The sequence below is a fragment of the Paroedura picta genome, chromosome 5, assembly GCF_049243985.1.
Source record: "Paroedura picta isolate Pp20150507F chromosome 5, Ppicta_v3.0, whole genome shotgun sequence".
NCBI classification, from domain to species: Eukaryota; Metazoa; Chordata; class Lepidosauria; order Squamata; family Gekkonidae; genus Paroedura; species Paroedura picta.
Genome location: NC_135373.1, coordinates 29397458 through 29414416, shown reverse-complemented (window position 1 = coordinate 29414416; position 16959 = coordinate 29397458). Strand labels below are relative to the sequence as shown.

The following is a 16959-nucleotide window of genomic DNA, read 5'->3' as shown; positions in this document are numbered from 1 at the left end:
GACTGTGAAAAACATTCACCATTCTTCACATAGTTTAAAGCTAATAATCAATTTATAAATTAGATACAAATGGGTATCCGTGTTGGTCTGAAGTAGCACAATAAAATCAGAGTCCAGTAGCACCTTTAAGACCAACAAAGATTTATTCAGGGCGTGAGCTTTCGAGTTTGTTTGTTTGTTTTATTTATTACGGTCATTGACCAGCATCAAAGTATCTACAGATATACATTAACAGGACATTTGGCATCAGGGAGTTGACAAGGCACAAAACATGAATACAGCATTTTGACAGTCAGGTCATTCAGCGTCAACAGTAGCCAAAGATTTCTGCACTCTGCTGGCAGTATAGCAAAACTTTGCCACCATGTAAGAAACAGAATTATCTTTATCTGCAAGCAAGATGTTAATTAGATGATCATCTGTAAGTCCAGGAAACCTTGATAATAAGGGCAAGATTAAACGGCTTCTGGCAACCTTATAAAAGTCACAGTATAATATAATGTGGGCAATTGATTCAATTACACCTGAATTGCAAGGGCATAATCAGTCCTCTATGGGCACACGCTGCAGTCTTCCACTTAGCAGTGCTGATGGAAATGCATTGAACCAGGCCCTCGAAAAAGCCCATCGAAATTTACTAAAGGTGATATATGTTAGGTATGGTGCAGTAGAAAATCCCTCCCTGGACTTTAGTAACCTATATGGGCTTGGGAGTAGGGCCATCTCATTTTGCAGCTCAATATCCATAAGTCGTTGATAGACCAGATGTTTTGCTTGTCTGTGCCCCGTTTCTAATAGATGATCAGGGGCTAAGCCAATTTTGAGAAATTTGTTAATTATTTCTGTACACCAAGTGGGTTGTGGGTGAACTGACAAGAAAGAAGGAATAAGGCCTACAGATTTCAAGTGCACTGGCGAAGAGTGCTTGCACTCGAAAGCTTACACCCTGAATAAAACTTTGTTGGTCTTAAAGGTGCTACTGGACTCTGATTCAATTTATAAATTGTATGTTTATATTGCAGAAAACATGTAGAATGTAGCATGTGATATGTTGATGTACTATTTTAAGTCTTTATCTCTTCTTTCTCGTTGAAAGTTGTCTCCTGGAACAAGTTTCGTTTTTCTTCTTTTTGAAAGGCAAGATAGCATTTTAACGTGTTTGTGTGTTTTTTAAAGTGGTTTTGTAATGTGTAGTGTATTATTTTTAAATAAGTAAAAATTTTAAAATTTTAAAAAGAAAAGAAAATCCAAGAGCCATTGCTCATGAAAACAAGTTTTATTCTTCAAATCATTGTCGTGGTGCCAATATATACAATCTCGAGTAAACTGATTCATGATTCAGCAGAACAGCGCTGAATTGACAAATTCAGCTGTTTACCATAGGAGAAGACACAAAGGGAAAGTTCCCATTTCTTTTCCTGGCCCCAGAGCGAGAGACTGACCTCCAGTGTGTGCAAAGAGAATACTTGTATTTATACAAGACTAGGGGTTAACCCCGTTGCATTCAGGAATACAACGGGCACTCGATTTGGGAGGGTGAGGTGGAAGAACTCTGCAGACAGGACCTGGATTGGCTGCAGGCACCTGTTATGGAACTCACCAGCAAGGATCTGCAGCCTCCGAGCCTCAGAGGCAAGTGGAAGGAGGAGGGGGGTCAGGATAGGGGACGGAAGGTGATTGGCTGGCCACTGGACAGACAGGCAAGCTGGTTGGAGGAGGAGGCATTCGGACTGGACAATCACCCTCACTGGGGGTTAAGCGCTGAGTGGCACTTAAGCCATGAGCCCAGCTCCTCCTCCAAGGCCTTACCAGAAATATTAAGTGACCTGAAAAGGATCATCCAGTGACCATGGAGTCATTAGCCAGTGACCATGGAGTCAACAAATATGAGCATGTCCAGTCTACTCTGACATTTACATGTATGGATACAAAATGTGGGTTAAGCCAGACACAGAACGTTGATACATTTAAACTATTTTTGATGAAGGAGTGATGTGATATCACCGGGGTGGGGTACAATTCCAACATATTCTTTATTCCAGGGGTCTGCAACCTTTTACAATTAAAGAACCGAATGGAGCAAGAGATCAGCACCTTGTCTGTGTAACCCAAAGCGTACGGTTTAGCATCACAGAGAAAAGATCATTAATCCATAAAGGTTCCACAGGACAAACAACAGCTGTTTAAGTCCTTTATCAGGAAGCAGCACATGCGAGAGATCTCCCAATGTGATAAATCTATGCCCATGCACCCTGTGCTATTCCTTTACTGTGATAGGGCAATGCTGTACATGGGGTGCATGGAGATTCCTTGCCACTGTTCCCCTCTATCACTTCTATTGATGAGCATGACCTAAACCATCATGAACGTCCACAAACATTCAAAGCAGTTTGTGGTAGTTCATGAATAGAGCAGAAAGCAAGGATCTAAAGGGACTCTGAATTTAAGCCTCTGCTTTCTGTTCCCCACCACTCAGCTGTTTCGGGCTTTCTTGTGCAGTCCTTTCAAGCTTCAAATGTATTTAAAGGGGATGCACAAGAAAACCGAAGAAACAGCTGAGCAACAGGGAGCAGCCCACTCCCTGCTTTCTGGCTTTCTTCTGCAGTCCCTTTAAACTGGACTGTGCAAAAAAGTCCAAGACAGCTGAGCTGTTTTCCAGCTTTCTGCAAATCTCTTTGCAGTCCCTTTCAATGAGGTTTGCTGGGGAACACGAACCATTAACCAGTTTGGCTTACCAGTGAACTCAAACATGGGTCAAGGCCTGTAACATCCCGTTAGACCTGAAACCTTAAAGACCACCTCTGATTCTTCCAATCCCTCAAAGATGGCCTTTTGGACAGCTCTTCCTCATAATACTTCGAGTAGGAGATGGTCTCCCAGACTGGCTCCCTTCTCCCAAGATCAGTACAGAAGTCAGGGTAACTCATGGAATGCAGCGAGGTAAGTGAAAATACACCCATGGCTTTGATGAGAGTTCAGGAACTCAGTTCACCCAGGAAAACTAGGGAGGGTGTTCGTGCACAGGTCTTCTACATCACAAATAACAGGGACCAGGATTGTTTGAATGGGGCAACAAGGGATGACAAGAAGCTTTCCACTCCCATTTGCCTGCAGCTGGGCCCAAGTCAGCACCTACAGGGCTCGTTCATCAGCCAATCAAAGGGGCCCTTTATTGGACATACAAGGAAAGGACCAGTAGCACCATTTGGACAGGCTGCCAGAGAGGGGGCATCCTATTGGCAGGGGGAAAGGGCTACCAGGGCTTTCTGAGTGTGCCAGATCGATCCCACGCTCTTCGGTAACATTGCTCCGGGCCAAAGTAAGGGGTCCGGTTGTTCTGTTACTTGTTCCATTTAAGTGTCTCTAGTTTTTTTTAAAAAAAACATAGCAGCATCTCTCTCTGGAAGGTTGGTGAGGTGGCAGCTCAGTTGTGCAGCTCCCTGAGCTTCAGTGCTGGATGACCATTCCGCTGGCGTGGGAGTGCATCTGCAGAGAAAAAGCACAGTCCTTCATAGCCCCTTTCGGGCTGGCCAGAGAGGGAGACAGGGAACTGGGGAGGGGGGAGAATCTTGGCCCAGCCCTAGGAATGCACCAGCAATGTGATCAGCAAGGAATCTGGGTGATGTTATTGCACAGTCAACGCACTGCAGAGAAGGACGAACCTATTTCCCCACTGCTCCTCTGACTGGACACTCCAGTTGCAAATGATAACTAAACCACCTACCAGAATTCATTTTATGTATTATATATAAGGGCTGGGCATTTAGACTTTGGGATTCAGCCAACATGGTATATTTAGATAAAGGAAGGATATAAGACAACAGTCATCAGTGTGGCATTCATGGGCATCACAATGGCCAATCAGAGCTTTTCAGGGATGGTAGTGATTGCTACTGAGTATTGGCACCTAGCCACGCCCACTTAGTCAGAGAAAGAGTGAACCTTCAGGAACATGCTAGTCTTCACTATAGAGACTAGTGCAAATTCCTAGAGTGTCACTATGTGGGTGCCACTTTTTTTCTCCTGCTCTGCAATTTCTTGGGGCTGAGAAATTGGGGTAGGGGGCTAATAATTATGTGGGACCTATTCACGCCCATGATACCTGAGCTTGGTCATGACTTCCTTAAGTCTTTAAGTATGGCGACCTCTTCTGTGGCTGTGTAGGGAGCAAACCTTCCCCTTCCTTTGGAAAACAAATCCAAACAGAAAAGCAGCAAGCTAATCCGCCGCCCAATGGCAACCATTTTGTGATGGTCCCGCTCAAATGGCAGCCATTTTGTGATGGTCTCGCTCAAATGGCAGCCATGTTGTGATTGGCTCTGCCCTCCCACAGGGCACCCTGTTTACTTTTGTTGCATCAGACTAACAGGACTGCCCTTTTGAAAGAAGCCACACGCACACACTTCTTACCTTCATGGACCGGTAGATCCAGCCCTGAAAGTCATTGACCTTGGTATAGACTCCTGGTTTATTGGCAAGTGCACAACCAGTGCCCCAGCTCACGATGCCACAGAGCCGCCAACGTGAAGTCTGGGAGATACCATCCTCACACACAAAGGGGCCACCGCTGTCCCCCTGTAATACACAAAGAAGCAGGCCTCAGTCGCCACGACTGTCCCATCTCCTCTTTCAGACAAGCCTTCTTGAAATACAGGAAGTAAATAGGAGGCCTCATGGTCAAAAGGCCAATCAAAATGGTGCCTGAAAGTTCATTCTAGAGAGGGGTTTCCCAAAGTGAGTGGTACACCCTCCCTGGGGGCGGTAAGGAATTTTGGGGCAGTACTGGAGCAGCAGTTGGACTCTTCCTGCTGCAGCTAGGTTTTCCTAGTGAGAGACATTTCAAGGTAGTTTGCCATGGCCTAACTCTAAGTAGTAGCAACCCTGGACATCTTTGGTGGTCTCCCATCCCAGTGTTGACCAAGGCCAGCCCTGCTTAGCTTCCTGAAGAAAACGACAGCTTCAGAAGTTGGGCTGGATGGGATCATGTTTCATCTAAGCTTCTTCCCCTCCTCGGACTCTGTCCTTCCCAGGCTCCATCCCAGATCTCCAGGAGTTTCTCAAACCACGGTTGGCAACCCTTCCCCAGAAGTCTCCATCTTTGGGAGGCTGGAAAAGCCTTCTCCTGCTTGGTCCTGACCATGAGATTTTCCATTGCTTGCCTCTCTCTGTCTCTGTCTCTGTCTCTCTCTGTCTCTCTGTCTCTCTCTGTCTCTCTGTCTCTCTCTGTCTCTCTCTCTGTCTCTCTCTCTGTCTCTCTCTCTCTCTCTCCCCCCCCCCATCTGTCTTTCTCCCCAATGAGAACACAAAGTGGCTTTTACAATGAACTTATATATTTCTTTCCAGACTCAAATATAGCTGCAGCACAAAACCCAACAAGGAAGTGTAGGCAATATAGTGCATTTTGAATTTGCATTAGACCTAACACCAGAAAAGACATGTGCATTCATATGGGGGGGGGGACACTAGGGATGTAGCCTGGGAGCTAAGGGGACAAGCCCCCAAAAGTTTGGGAACCCCTGTTCTAGAGCATGAATCATAGCAGCTTCTGGGTTGAAATCTGGTCTTCTGAGAGCAGCAAGTGGCCATTTATTTGTCTTCTCTCCCACCCCCCACCATTTCAGGTGAAGCCGAAAGGAATTGGGAACAATGGGAAAATAGGATTCCTCTAGGGCTACCAACTGTAGGTTGAGCAACTCCTAGAAATTTGAAGAAAGAACCTGAGGAGGGTAGAGTGCAGAGAGAGGAGGGAGCTCTGCCAGGATCTCATGCCATAACGTCCACCCTCCAAGGACACCATCTTATCCAGGGGCAACTGATCTCTGTAGTCTGGAGACCTAGGGGAAATTGCATGAGAACTCTAGACTTGACCATTGGCTACCCTAATTTTTTCCTCCTTGCTTGCTTGCTTTTCTCTTGCCTCGCCGAGATCTCTGCATCCCATGTAATAACAACCGAGGTTGCTCGGATCCAAACACACACACACAAACAACCTAGGAGATCATTGAAGGATAATGAACCAATCATCTCTAGTTGACCCTTAGCTATGCCAGTGGCCAACCATATATTCACCGAGACATCAGAAACCAGGGTCCTGTGAGGGTAAGGTGACCAGAAATCTGTGGTCACAAGGCTCCTGCGGTGGCGGCAGGCGGGCCCTCCCTTCCCCCCGACCCTTAGAAGGGCAGCGGCGGCGGCAGGCGGGCCTCCCCCCTCCCTCCCCAACTGGCCTTAGAGCGGCGGCGGCCCGAGAGGCAGCAAGGTCTGGAGGCAGGAAGGCCGTCCGAGCAGGCGGCAGCAGACCTGACCGGGAAGCCCTGCCCCGGAGCCCAAAACCCGGAGCCTGGGCGCCTGCACAGAGGCCTCCTGAGCACAGGCTGCCTATTCAGCTGCCTGCCGCACAGCAAAAAAAACATTTTTTTTTTAATTAAAAAATGTATTTAAAAAAATGAGAACACCACGAGACAGGCGGGAAACGCTGCAGGACACAGGGCAAATGCCCCAAAAGTGGGACAGTCCCATCACAGGCGGGACAGATGGTCACCTTATGTGAGGGCCAACTTCCTGCCTTAGGGAACCCCTAAATGCAACGGCCTAATCCAGACCTCTTCCTAGATCCCTGCAAGCACAGGGGCTGAGCCAGTAAGCAAGGCTGTTATTACTCAGTTTAAATATTATTTCCCCCAAAAAATTCCACCTGAGGTTATTCCCATTAATAATGGCTAAACTGCTTATCCTGCATGCTGACCTGGTCATTTTGGGCTTTTGAGTCCAAGCCAGCTCTATGTGCATCCCATTCATAAGGTCTCGTTGCCTGAACTCCCCAGGGGTGGACTGGCCATCAAGGCCACCAAGGAAAACCCTGATAGTCCAAAGGCCTAGGGGTTTTGACCCCCACAGAGGGGATACCCCACTCAGCCCCAAATAAAGAGCAGCCTTCACCTTGTACAAGGTGTGTGATTGCAGCTTTCCCAAGCTAGAGCTCCTCATGCATCAGCTGGTTCTGCCTCTTTGGTAGCATGGGCCACACGGAAGGAGAGCGCTATGCCCAGCCCAGCCATGCACAGAGAGTGCCCAGCTCAACCTGGCAGGCTTTTTCTCCTTCCTTCCTTCCTTCCTTCCTTCCTTCCTTCCTTCCTTCCTTCCTTCCTTCCTTCCTTCCTTCCTTCCTTCCTTCTTTTGGAAGGTGGAACCCACCCCAGGGCCATTTTTCCTCCCCAGTCTACCCGTACCCACCACGGCACACCGATGTCCAGTTAGTGCTGCATACTTCTGCCCACCGCCAGGCGCAACCTACCTGGCAGGCATCCGTTCCTCCGGCAGGAAAGCCTGCACAGAACATCTTGGGCCGGATCTGGCTGCCATAGTAATCTGGGCTGTTGCAGACGCTGGTACTGATGATGGGCACGCTGGCCTCTTGCAGCACATCTGACTGCTGCCCTGCATGGACAGAGAGAGAGAGACAGAGAGAGAGAGACAGAGAGAGAGAGACACAGAGAGAGAGAGACAGAATATCTTTTTTGGCGTAATAAAAAACAAAGAATAAAATAGCGCCAGAAGGGTAGAATTAAATGATATATACAATCTTTCAGTAGTTTATGTGTTACAAGATGCTCATATTATGATGTAAAGTCTACATTGGGGTTCACAGAAGTTAGTTCTTTAGCCGGTGTTGGGTTCAAGCATGAATAATTTAACCTTTGTATTGTTCATAATACCTTGGCCACCATGTGGCAAATAGTGTGGCCTTTCTAAGAAGCTAATGAGCAGAACTTATGGGTTAAGTGTAATTTTTAAAATTCTGGTTAGGTGATAACTGTGACAGATCTGTGTTTGTTTTGAACAATTTTATGGTTGTCTGATCTTGCGATGGCCTGTGGCCTAGTGCAATAAAGTTTGACTTTGACTCAATGTAATACCTTGGCTACTTCTCGGATAGTCTCCAGATCCCTTTCGCCTAGGCCAGTGATTCTCAACCTTCCTAATGCCATGACCCTTTAATACAGTTCCTCCTGTTGTGGTGACCCCCAATCATAAAATTATGCAAGTGATCTTTCACAGAAATTAAACCAAAACTGATCAATGGCGTGAAGATCTATTGTTCATGATTGTATATAAATTGTTGTTGTTTTTTTCCTGGGGTTTCTTCGTTCAGTTCTGCCTCTTGTCCCACCATGCCGATCTTGCTCTTTTCCACTGCTCCAGACAGATGAACGCTCTATTTTGATCTACCCCACAAGGCTGTTGTGTGGTTGGTGCCCCCTCCCCCCAGCCAAGCTCCTTACCCTGCTGCGACCCCTGTGAAAGGGTCTACCTTCCTACCTCCAGGTTGAAAACCACTGGCCTAGGGTTCTATGCATTGGGCCATTCTCTAAAGTGCCCATCCGTCCCGCTTCTGACGGGACTACCCCGCCTCAGGCCAATTGCCCCACGTCCCACCATGTTCCTTAAATGTCCCATGACAGCGCCCAGTCCGTCACGAGGCGAGGCGGGGCGGGGCGGGGCAGGGCGAGGCCAGCTGGCACACCCACTCCCCGTAGGCTCTCCCATGCTGCAGCCCCCAACTCTCCACGTCCCATCAAGCATGCCCCGCCATGCTGGTGAGTCACAGGAGGTCCAGGGATGCCTGGGCGGGAGCTCGTTGCATAAGGCATGTCTGAAAGGTTGCTAAAGCAGTCCCTCCATTGTATATAATTGATCTGAAATGGGCCTGAGAATTAAAATGAACATAAAGATTGTTAGCGATGTATGCCCACACTCTGAGAGCTGTAAAAATCCTTATTGACATGCTTCAGTCCCTGGTGGTGGCCCATATGCTCCTCCAATTGCAGCAGGCTGCCGTCTGGACTCTCTCTCTACAATATTTTGTTGTTATTTCTAGTTCCTAAATATTGCTTTGTGCATGGCCTATGGCTATTAAGTTTGAATAAAGTGTAAAATGTAATCTCTAACCATTTGAACATCATGGCAAGCTGTGATTAGCGCCATACAGGAAAGCTGTGCAGAATAACGTGGCACTAATGAGTCCAAGAATTCTCCAAAGCATGAAATGAGCCAGAGAATGAATTCAGCAGCCACCACTTCCCCAGGGCCCTCCTCCTGAGCCTCCCTCCTATGGCACCCACCATAATTCCAGCCAACCCACTGGGCTATCAGTATGAGCTAATTTAATGTTCCCCACATTTTTCTACTGTTCCATGTTGCTTGTTGTTTCACTTCATTCATTATTGTTAATCTGAGTTGTCTGTATTGTTTCTGTTTTATGTGAACTGCCCGAAGCCTTTGGGGACGGTGGTATATCCTAACCCCGCCTGCAGCGCCGCAGTTAGGGCGGGCTCTGTCCGGGATGAGGAAGGGTGCCGATTGGCCCCTTCCTCTAGACAGACCATCGGCGGGGCCAATCGGTAGGCGCGAAGCGCCTGCCGATTGGCCTCTCCGATTCTCGCCCTGCCAACAAGGGAGCCCCCACCAGCCGCGCACAGCGCGGCTGGCAGGGGCTCCCTGGCCGGTGGCCTGATGCGATGAGAGGCGCAAAGCGCCTCTCGCCGCATCAGGCCGCCATGTCCCGTGTGCCAGCGACCTGCAAACTCGCCGGCCGCAAGACCATGATCTAGCGCCCGGTGTATTGTTAGTACAGCGGGCTTGATTACTAGTAAATATAATAAATAAATAGTTCCCCACTTATGGCCATGAGTGGTAATTCCAGAACTCCAGGCTGTGCCTGGAGGTTGGCAACTCCCTGGTTTACTAATCTTAAAATCTGGTCACCTTACCATCTTCATCTACCCTAACGGATTTCAGTTTCTTCCAGCATTTGGCCAGCGGTTTTTTTAAGTGCAGAAATCTAGGACACTCCACCTATAGGTGTGGTAAAGCAGGGGTAGTCAACCTGTGGTCCTCCAGATGTTCATGGACTACAATTCCCATGAGCCCCTGCCACCAATTGCTCGCAGGGGCTCAGGGGAATTGTAGTTCATGAACATCTGGAGGACCACAAGTTGACTACCCCTGTGGTAAAGTATCAGGTATGCCACATCCATGAAGACACAACCTTTCGGCAAAGGGAGTGTCCAAAAGGCGGCCTCTGGATTCACAGGAAGGGAGGATACTTAGCCGCACCAGAATAAAGGCTCTTCTAAGAGAACTGTCTTCTGATATCCCGAAATACACAGGACAGGATCTATATACAGGGAGGACTCCCTAGTGTTGAGGGGAGCAAGTGCTAAAAAAACATGATATAATCTTGTTACAAGAAACATGGGCAATAAGGGAGCCATCTTTGCAGGGTTTCTACTCCCATAATATAAAAGCCCTTCCATCCCAAAATCACACCCCAGTTTGTTGCCCCAAGTGGTGACGGGAGCAGAAAACTGGCCCCCTTTCCATGTCTATAACCAGGTCTGTACATATACATTGTATGGGGGGGGGGGGCAAGATAATGAAATTTACATGCTAGAGACCTTCCCTAAGAGAAGCAGGTTTCTGCATTGTGCATAGAACACGCCCATTTTGCAATTAGCTTCAAGTAGGTGGCCATGCTGGTCTGGAGCAGCAGAACAAATTTCGAGTTCAACAGCACCTTTAAGACCAACAAAGTTTTATTCAAGATATATAAGCTTTCGTGTGTGCCCACGCTTTGTCAAATACGGTCAAACAGACCGATTTGCTTAAATCATCCTTTTTCTATTTGCCCAATGGAAGTACCCTCAAAGCTACTCACCCAAAATGATCAACTGTTCCCACTTTGAGTTCTGAGTCTGCCAGTTTTGACCTATGTAATTCAAACTTACAAACGTGGGTTTCTGGGGACGGGGAGCAACCCCCCCCACACACACACAAATAGCTGGATCCCATTGAAAATCCTCTCCATCTCCCCATTCTGCAGTGGCCAAATGATGTTCTAGAGGAGGGGTGGCCAAAATGTGAACCTCCAGGTGTCCATGGACTACAATTATCATGATCCCCAGGGGCTCATGGTAATTGTGGTCCATGGACATCTGCAGAGCCACAGTTGGCCACCTCTGTGGATCTCCAGACAACTCCTGTGGATCTTCAGGTGTCCATGGACTACAATTATCATGATCCCCAGGGGCTTTGTAGTCCATGGACATCTGGAGAGCCACAATTAGCCAACCCTGTTCTAAGGGGACAGGGGACTTCAGGAGCAGCATAAAAGACAAGAGCTGCAGGGCTGTCGTGGGAGAGGGAGATCTTCAAAAGAAACAAACAACTGCATACTTGAATCTTTTCCGCAAGATCCAAGTGTGAAGTTTTTATCAGCACTTGGACGGTATAATTGCAGAAGGCACCCTTCCTCCCCTACCCATGAGAGTTGCTGCCACCCAGTGGTCTCCAGGGGTACTTACCATAGTACTGCGTGTTGCCCCAACCAGTCACTGTACAGACCTTGCCGTCCACCAAGGGCTGGCCCAGCGCTGGGAGGCAGATGGGCTGGATATATTCTGTGGACAGAAAGCACTGTCATTGGGGTGGACCAATCGTTCTGCCCCATCTCTGGTTTGCTCATAACTCAGCACCGTTTCTCTGCCCTCGGGGGAAACAGAGTTGGACAGGACAGCAGGGTTGGTTTTTTTTCTTAACATTCCAGACTCTAGATTTGCTTATGAAAATTCTGAGCCATTTCCTCCCCACCAACCTACTGCGACATTTATTGACTGTATTATACTGTCTTTATTCTGTTGCTCTGAAACTGTGAAATCCAGTTTATTGGCTAGATCACAGGTGGGCAAACTGTGGCCCTCCAGATGGCCATGCACTACAATTCCCATGAGCCCCTGCCAACATATTCTTCAGTCCTTCCCACTGTATCCATTTTTCTTAGCTGCGCACGTGTGGTGACTATTCTGTGGATACAACAAATCCACCCTCAGAGTCAAAAGGGGCTCGTCCAGATAACACCGTGCTTTTTTCCATTTCCCATTCGAAAGCCACCATTTGAGGGGCAAGACCCCACTGCACAGAGGAGACACTCTAGCCCCTCAGCTCTGTGAGGGATAACACTGGTCACCACTCCCAAGGCAGCATCCACTGGGAAAACAGGAAGCACCACTCTTCACCCATTGCGTGGTCAGCCACTGTGGAGACGGGGTTGAAGAGCAGTGGTTTCTAATCTGGAGAATTGGCTGTGATTTCCCCCCTTCCCCCTCCACAAGCAGCCAGCTGGGTGACCTTGGGCCGCTCCCAGTTCTCTCAGTGCTCTCTCAACCCCACCTCCTTCACAGGACATCTGTGGTAGGGAGCAGAATGGGAAAGTGTAAGCCACTTTGGGACTCCTTTGGGTAGTGAAAAGGAGGGTATAAAAACCCAGCTCTTCTTTTATTGGCTGCGGTCTTAGTGACGTAGCTCCGCCTTACAGTCTCTTTTACCCACAGACCATTGCAATATCAACATCTCCTCATGCCCATATGCTCCGCCCACACTCTGTGACCTCACCGCTGAAGGAAAGGGGCGTTCCCAAGTGCATCAGGGCAATGTCGTTGCTGTTCTCCTCGCTGTTGGGATCCAGGAAAGGCTGGTACCCACCGTGGTACACAACACTCGTCACCCCCACCTGCAGCCCTTTGGCCGACTGCTGAGAAATGTCCCCCGAGAACACCCGCCACCGGCTGACCACTCGATTCCTCCTGCAGAGAGAGATGGGCAAAGAACAGCCGTTCTCAGCACTGGGGGTACACATTGAGACAGTGGCGAAAGCAACAGGGAAGCCCATTAAGATAATAATACATCTGAATTAATGCACACGCACGCACACACTCATATGATCTTTGCGGCTAAGCTGCGGTTGAATTCTGCCGATCCCATCAGGATTACAAGAGACAAACAGAGCTGGTTTGCCATGAGATGGAGCTGCAAGGCCACCATGGGCCTATTCTACACACAATAGATAATGCACATTCAATGCCCTTTAGAAGTAGATTTTCCTGTTCTGCACAGGTAAATCCAGCTGCCAGAACACAATGAAAGTGATTATCCTATGTGTGCGGAATGGGCCCTGGACTTCCTTGGTGACTTCCCATCCAAGTCCTAAACAGGACCGACATTGTGCTTAGATTCTGAGGTCTGATGAGATCCAGCTAGCCTGGCCTCCCCAGAGAAGGGCCTGTGCACACACCCACACCCGTATACGTCACATGGATGGGTAATGCAGCTTGTTGGTGAAATGTATGGTCACAATATGCACATCGATCCCAAACATAGCATGGTGGGTTGTGCAGGACGACACACAGCACCCTTTTGAAGGGAGAATTGGTCTCCAGCCAGCTTGGTGATAGCGCGCAGCACCACCAAGTCACAGACATGGTATGGATTCATGCTGGTCTGGGTGATGCTGGGTGGGTTTAGACATAATGTGCAACCAGGGATGCTTTTAATTAGTTTGGTCCCAGGATTCGACTTGCAGATCAGCCATCAGATCCTGGCTTGCCTCAATGAATTAGTTGTCAGGCTAGGAAATTCCTGGAGGTTTTGGGGGTGGAGCCTGAGGAAGGTGGACTATGCAGAGGGCAGGAGCCTTCGATGGAGCCACAAAGTCCACCCCCCAAAGCAAGCCATCAGACACTCTCATCTTATTTTTTAGGGTTGTTATGAGGATTTTTAGGGTTGTTAAAAGAAAGGAGAGGAGAACAGTGTAGGTCAGTGGTCTCCAACCTTTTTATCACCGGGGACCACTCAACGCTGGGGACCACTCACTGCCTTTTACTGAGGCCCGGTGGGGGGGGGTAGTTTACTCCTCTACTCTCAACCACTGCCCTAACGCTCTCTGGTCACTATGGTAATGTTTAAACATCCCTTCAAAATAAGATACAGGCACGCCACACACAACAATGAAGTGTGTTATAAAGGGCTGGGGGGGATGAAGTAAAGGGCTGGGGGGGGGGGAGAGAAGGCGTCCTTCAGGGCCCACCTCCAATTAGTCGAAGCACCACATGCGGTCCGCGGCCTACAGGTTGGGGATCGTTAGTGTAAGTCACTTTGTCCCTTCCCTCCCCATTAGGGAGAAAGGTGGGGTATAAATGAAAAAAAATCTGGTCTCTCTCCCCTGAGGCTATATTCATTCTCCAGGAGAACAAGAGAAGATCCCTGGGACCACGGCAGACTCTGAGGGGGCCACAATCATAACCGTAACTCAGATCCAGGCTGTAACTTACTCTGGGAAACAGTGTGCAGCGGTGATGACCCATTCCTCAGAAATGATGGAGCCCCCACAAAGATGAGTCCCGTCATAGCGCAGGCTGACTTGCCAGGGCCACTTGCCCAGGCTGGCATCTTGGCCACCCACAATCCGGTCCATGGGCAATTTCCGACGTCCACAGTCTGCAAGGCACACCTCAGGAGTTAGGACTGCACTTGGGTTCTGGGTCCACATTATCAAAGTCGGGTCCAGACACGTTTCAACTTTGGTTCCCATCATTCAGTGTTGAAAAGAGAAAGCGTACTGTGTAGAGTGTTAAACAGCATTCCTATTTCCTTAACCCTTAAAAAAAAGCACTGGGGTTAACCTGGTATGTGATCTTCAGATGGATAATGTTGACCTCAATATGCCCACCAACATTCCTTCTGATCTTCAGACATAGAATGTTGACCTCAACATGCCCACCAACATTCCTTCTGATCTTCAGACATAGAATGTTGACCTCAACATTCCCACCAACATTCCTTCAGATCTTCAGACATAGAATTTTGTCCTCAGTATGTCCACCAACATTATTTCCAATGTCTCAGTCTTCAAGGGAGTTATCCCCTTGTAGTACATTTTGTCTTTTCATTTCCCTCCTTGTGAAAGTGTGGGGGCTGAGCTTGTAGTCAAAGTGAAAATGTAAGATCAAGTTCCCAATGTGCCCTCCAAATTTCATTCCAACATCTCAATATTCACCATATTACAAATAGAAGACTGAATGATTAAAACAATGGTCTCACTTGGTTTAGCCAATACAAAGAGTCTGGGGCTTCTCAAACACATGCTGGAACAAAGTTTGAGTCCAGTGGCAACTTTAAGACCAGCAAAGTTTAGTTCTGGGGATAAGCTTTCCTGTGAATGCATATTTCTTCACAAGAACTTATGCCCAAAATTAAACCTTACTGGTCTTAAAGCTGCCACTGGACTCCAAGTTTGTTCTATCACTTCAGACCAACATGGCTACTCACCTGAACCTACCTCCAGATACTGTCTGCCATCACTAAGTTTATATGCATATTCTTTTGGCTACCTCTCCTCATTTCACCTAGCCATTCTCTGATAATAGGGAATGTAGGTTTTCATCATTTACTGGGTGGACCAGGCACTGCACAGACTGCTAACAGTCAGTTAAATCAATAGTTAAGTGATTCTCCTTTACCCCAATCAGATGTAATGTTTCCACCTGTATGAGATTTCATAAAAACCCACTACATGGACACTCAAGGACGTCAGAACTGGTCCAACATAGCTTCTCTGGCAAACTTCAGACACTCAATGCAAAACCAAAACCAAAAAAGGAACACAACCCAAGCTTAACAGGTCGGAACTCAGAAGTTGAGCTGTACAATAAAATAATGTAAAACTTGTTGATTATTTATTATAGTGTACAATTAAAAACAGAATAAAAGCTTCATAAAAACTATACAGAACTAACAGCACATAAGACCAAATGCGTTTCGACCCTACTGGGTCTTCCTCAGTGGTCAGAACTGTGATGATACACTCTCTATAAAATATCTATATTAAACTCTTTATAATGTAACTGAGTGGTTGAATGGGATCTGTAAATTATGTTTTTTTCCCCTTAAAATTAAGTTAAAGCTTTTTTTCTGACACACATGAGATACACTCTCAGCACAGAATTATATAATAGCAAAGAGTGGTGACCCTAGGCACATATCATAGGAGGTGGTCTCCAAAAAGGATAAAAGGATAAAAAAAAAAGGATAAAATTTACATATATTGGTTGGAGCCATAATTTACAGATCCCATTCAGCCACTCAGCTACACTTTATAAAGAGTTTATTTTATACAGAGTGTATTATCACAGTTCTGACCACTGAGGAAGACCCAGTAGGGTCGAAATGCGTTTGGTCTTATGTGCTGTTAGTTCTGTATAGTTTTTATGAATATTTTATTCTGTTTTGAATTGTGCACTATAATAAATAATTAACAAGTTTGACATTTTTATTGTACAGCTCAACTTCTGAGTTCCTTCCAAACTTCGGACACTCCCCAAAAGCATCCAGGTGCAAGCATGTGAGAAGTGAGGAGGAAAGGAAGTTTTGGAATAACAGCATAAGGAGAATCAAGAAAGATCCGGAAGCATGTCTGAATGGAAGACTGGGAAAGAGCCAGAGAGAGAAACAGGGACAGAGAGACAGAGAGAGAGAGAGCCAGAGAAAGAGACAAAGAGACAGAGACAGAGAGACAGAGACAGAGAGAAACAGAGAGAGTTGCATGCAAGTTCATGGGTGAAGGTGGTGTCCTTCAAAAGTATCAGGGTTTCCATACCTTGGCATAGCGTTGCCAGGAACCGGCCTGCTGGACATTCGCTGCAAGAGGAAGAGAGAGAGAGAGAGAGAAAACACTCAGCTCTAGAGAGGAAGAAGGCAACAGCATCATTAGAGGTGTATGGATTCCAGAGCTCTTTGCGACCTATCATCCTCAAAACTTAGGTTTTGTTTGGAAAAACAAGGTTCTAGTCCTTATGACTGGAAGTCAAAGAGAAACCAGGTTGATAGAGCAGTTCTGAAAACAAAAAGGCAGGGGCATGGAACAGAACTGGTGGCTGAACCCACAGAGCTGCTTGGTGCTGAGTCAAATGCTTTGGTGTACTGAGGTTAGAATTGCCCACTCTGGCTGGCAGCAGCTCTCTTGGCTTTCAAGCCTAGGTCTTTCTTCTCACTTGCTACCTGACTTTTTCAGCTGAACGTGGAACCTTCTGCATGCCAAGCAGATGCTCTACCACTAAGCCACAGCCC

The 16959-nt window shown here is 47.4% G+C and overlaps 2 protein-coding genes across 2 annotated transcripts in view; one reads left to right on the top strand and one right to left on the bottom strand.

Moving 5' to 3' along the window:
- The window catches only part of FNDC8 (fibronectin type III domain containing 8), a 50616-nt gene that overhangs the window by 953 nt on the left and 32704 nt on the right, over positions 1-16959 (top strand). The gene's annotated exons all lie outside the window — the stretch shown is intronic.
- HPN (hepsin) overlaps positions 1262-16959 on the bottom strand; it is a 31210-nt gene continuing 15512 nt past the window's right edge. Inside the window, exons 7-13 of the mRNA XM_077336981.1 lie at positions 16490-16530; positions 14166-14331; positions 12451-12641; positions 11364-11459; positions 7295-7437; positions 4411-4575; positions 1262-3486 (exon numbers count right to left, since the gene is read on the bottom strand). Coding sequence (XP_077193096.1) covers positions 3448-3486; positions 4411-4575; positions 7295-7437; positions 11364-11459; positions 12451-12641; positions 14166-14331; positions 16490-16530 — 841 coding nt within the window. The 3' untranslated portion in view covers positions 1262-3447. The remainder of the gene's footprint in view (positions 3487-4410; positions 4576-7294; positions 7438-11363; positions 11460-12450; positions 12642-14165; positions 14332-16489; positions 16531-16959) is intronic.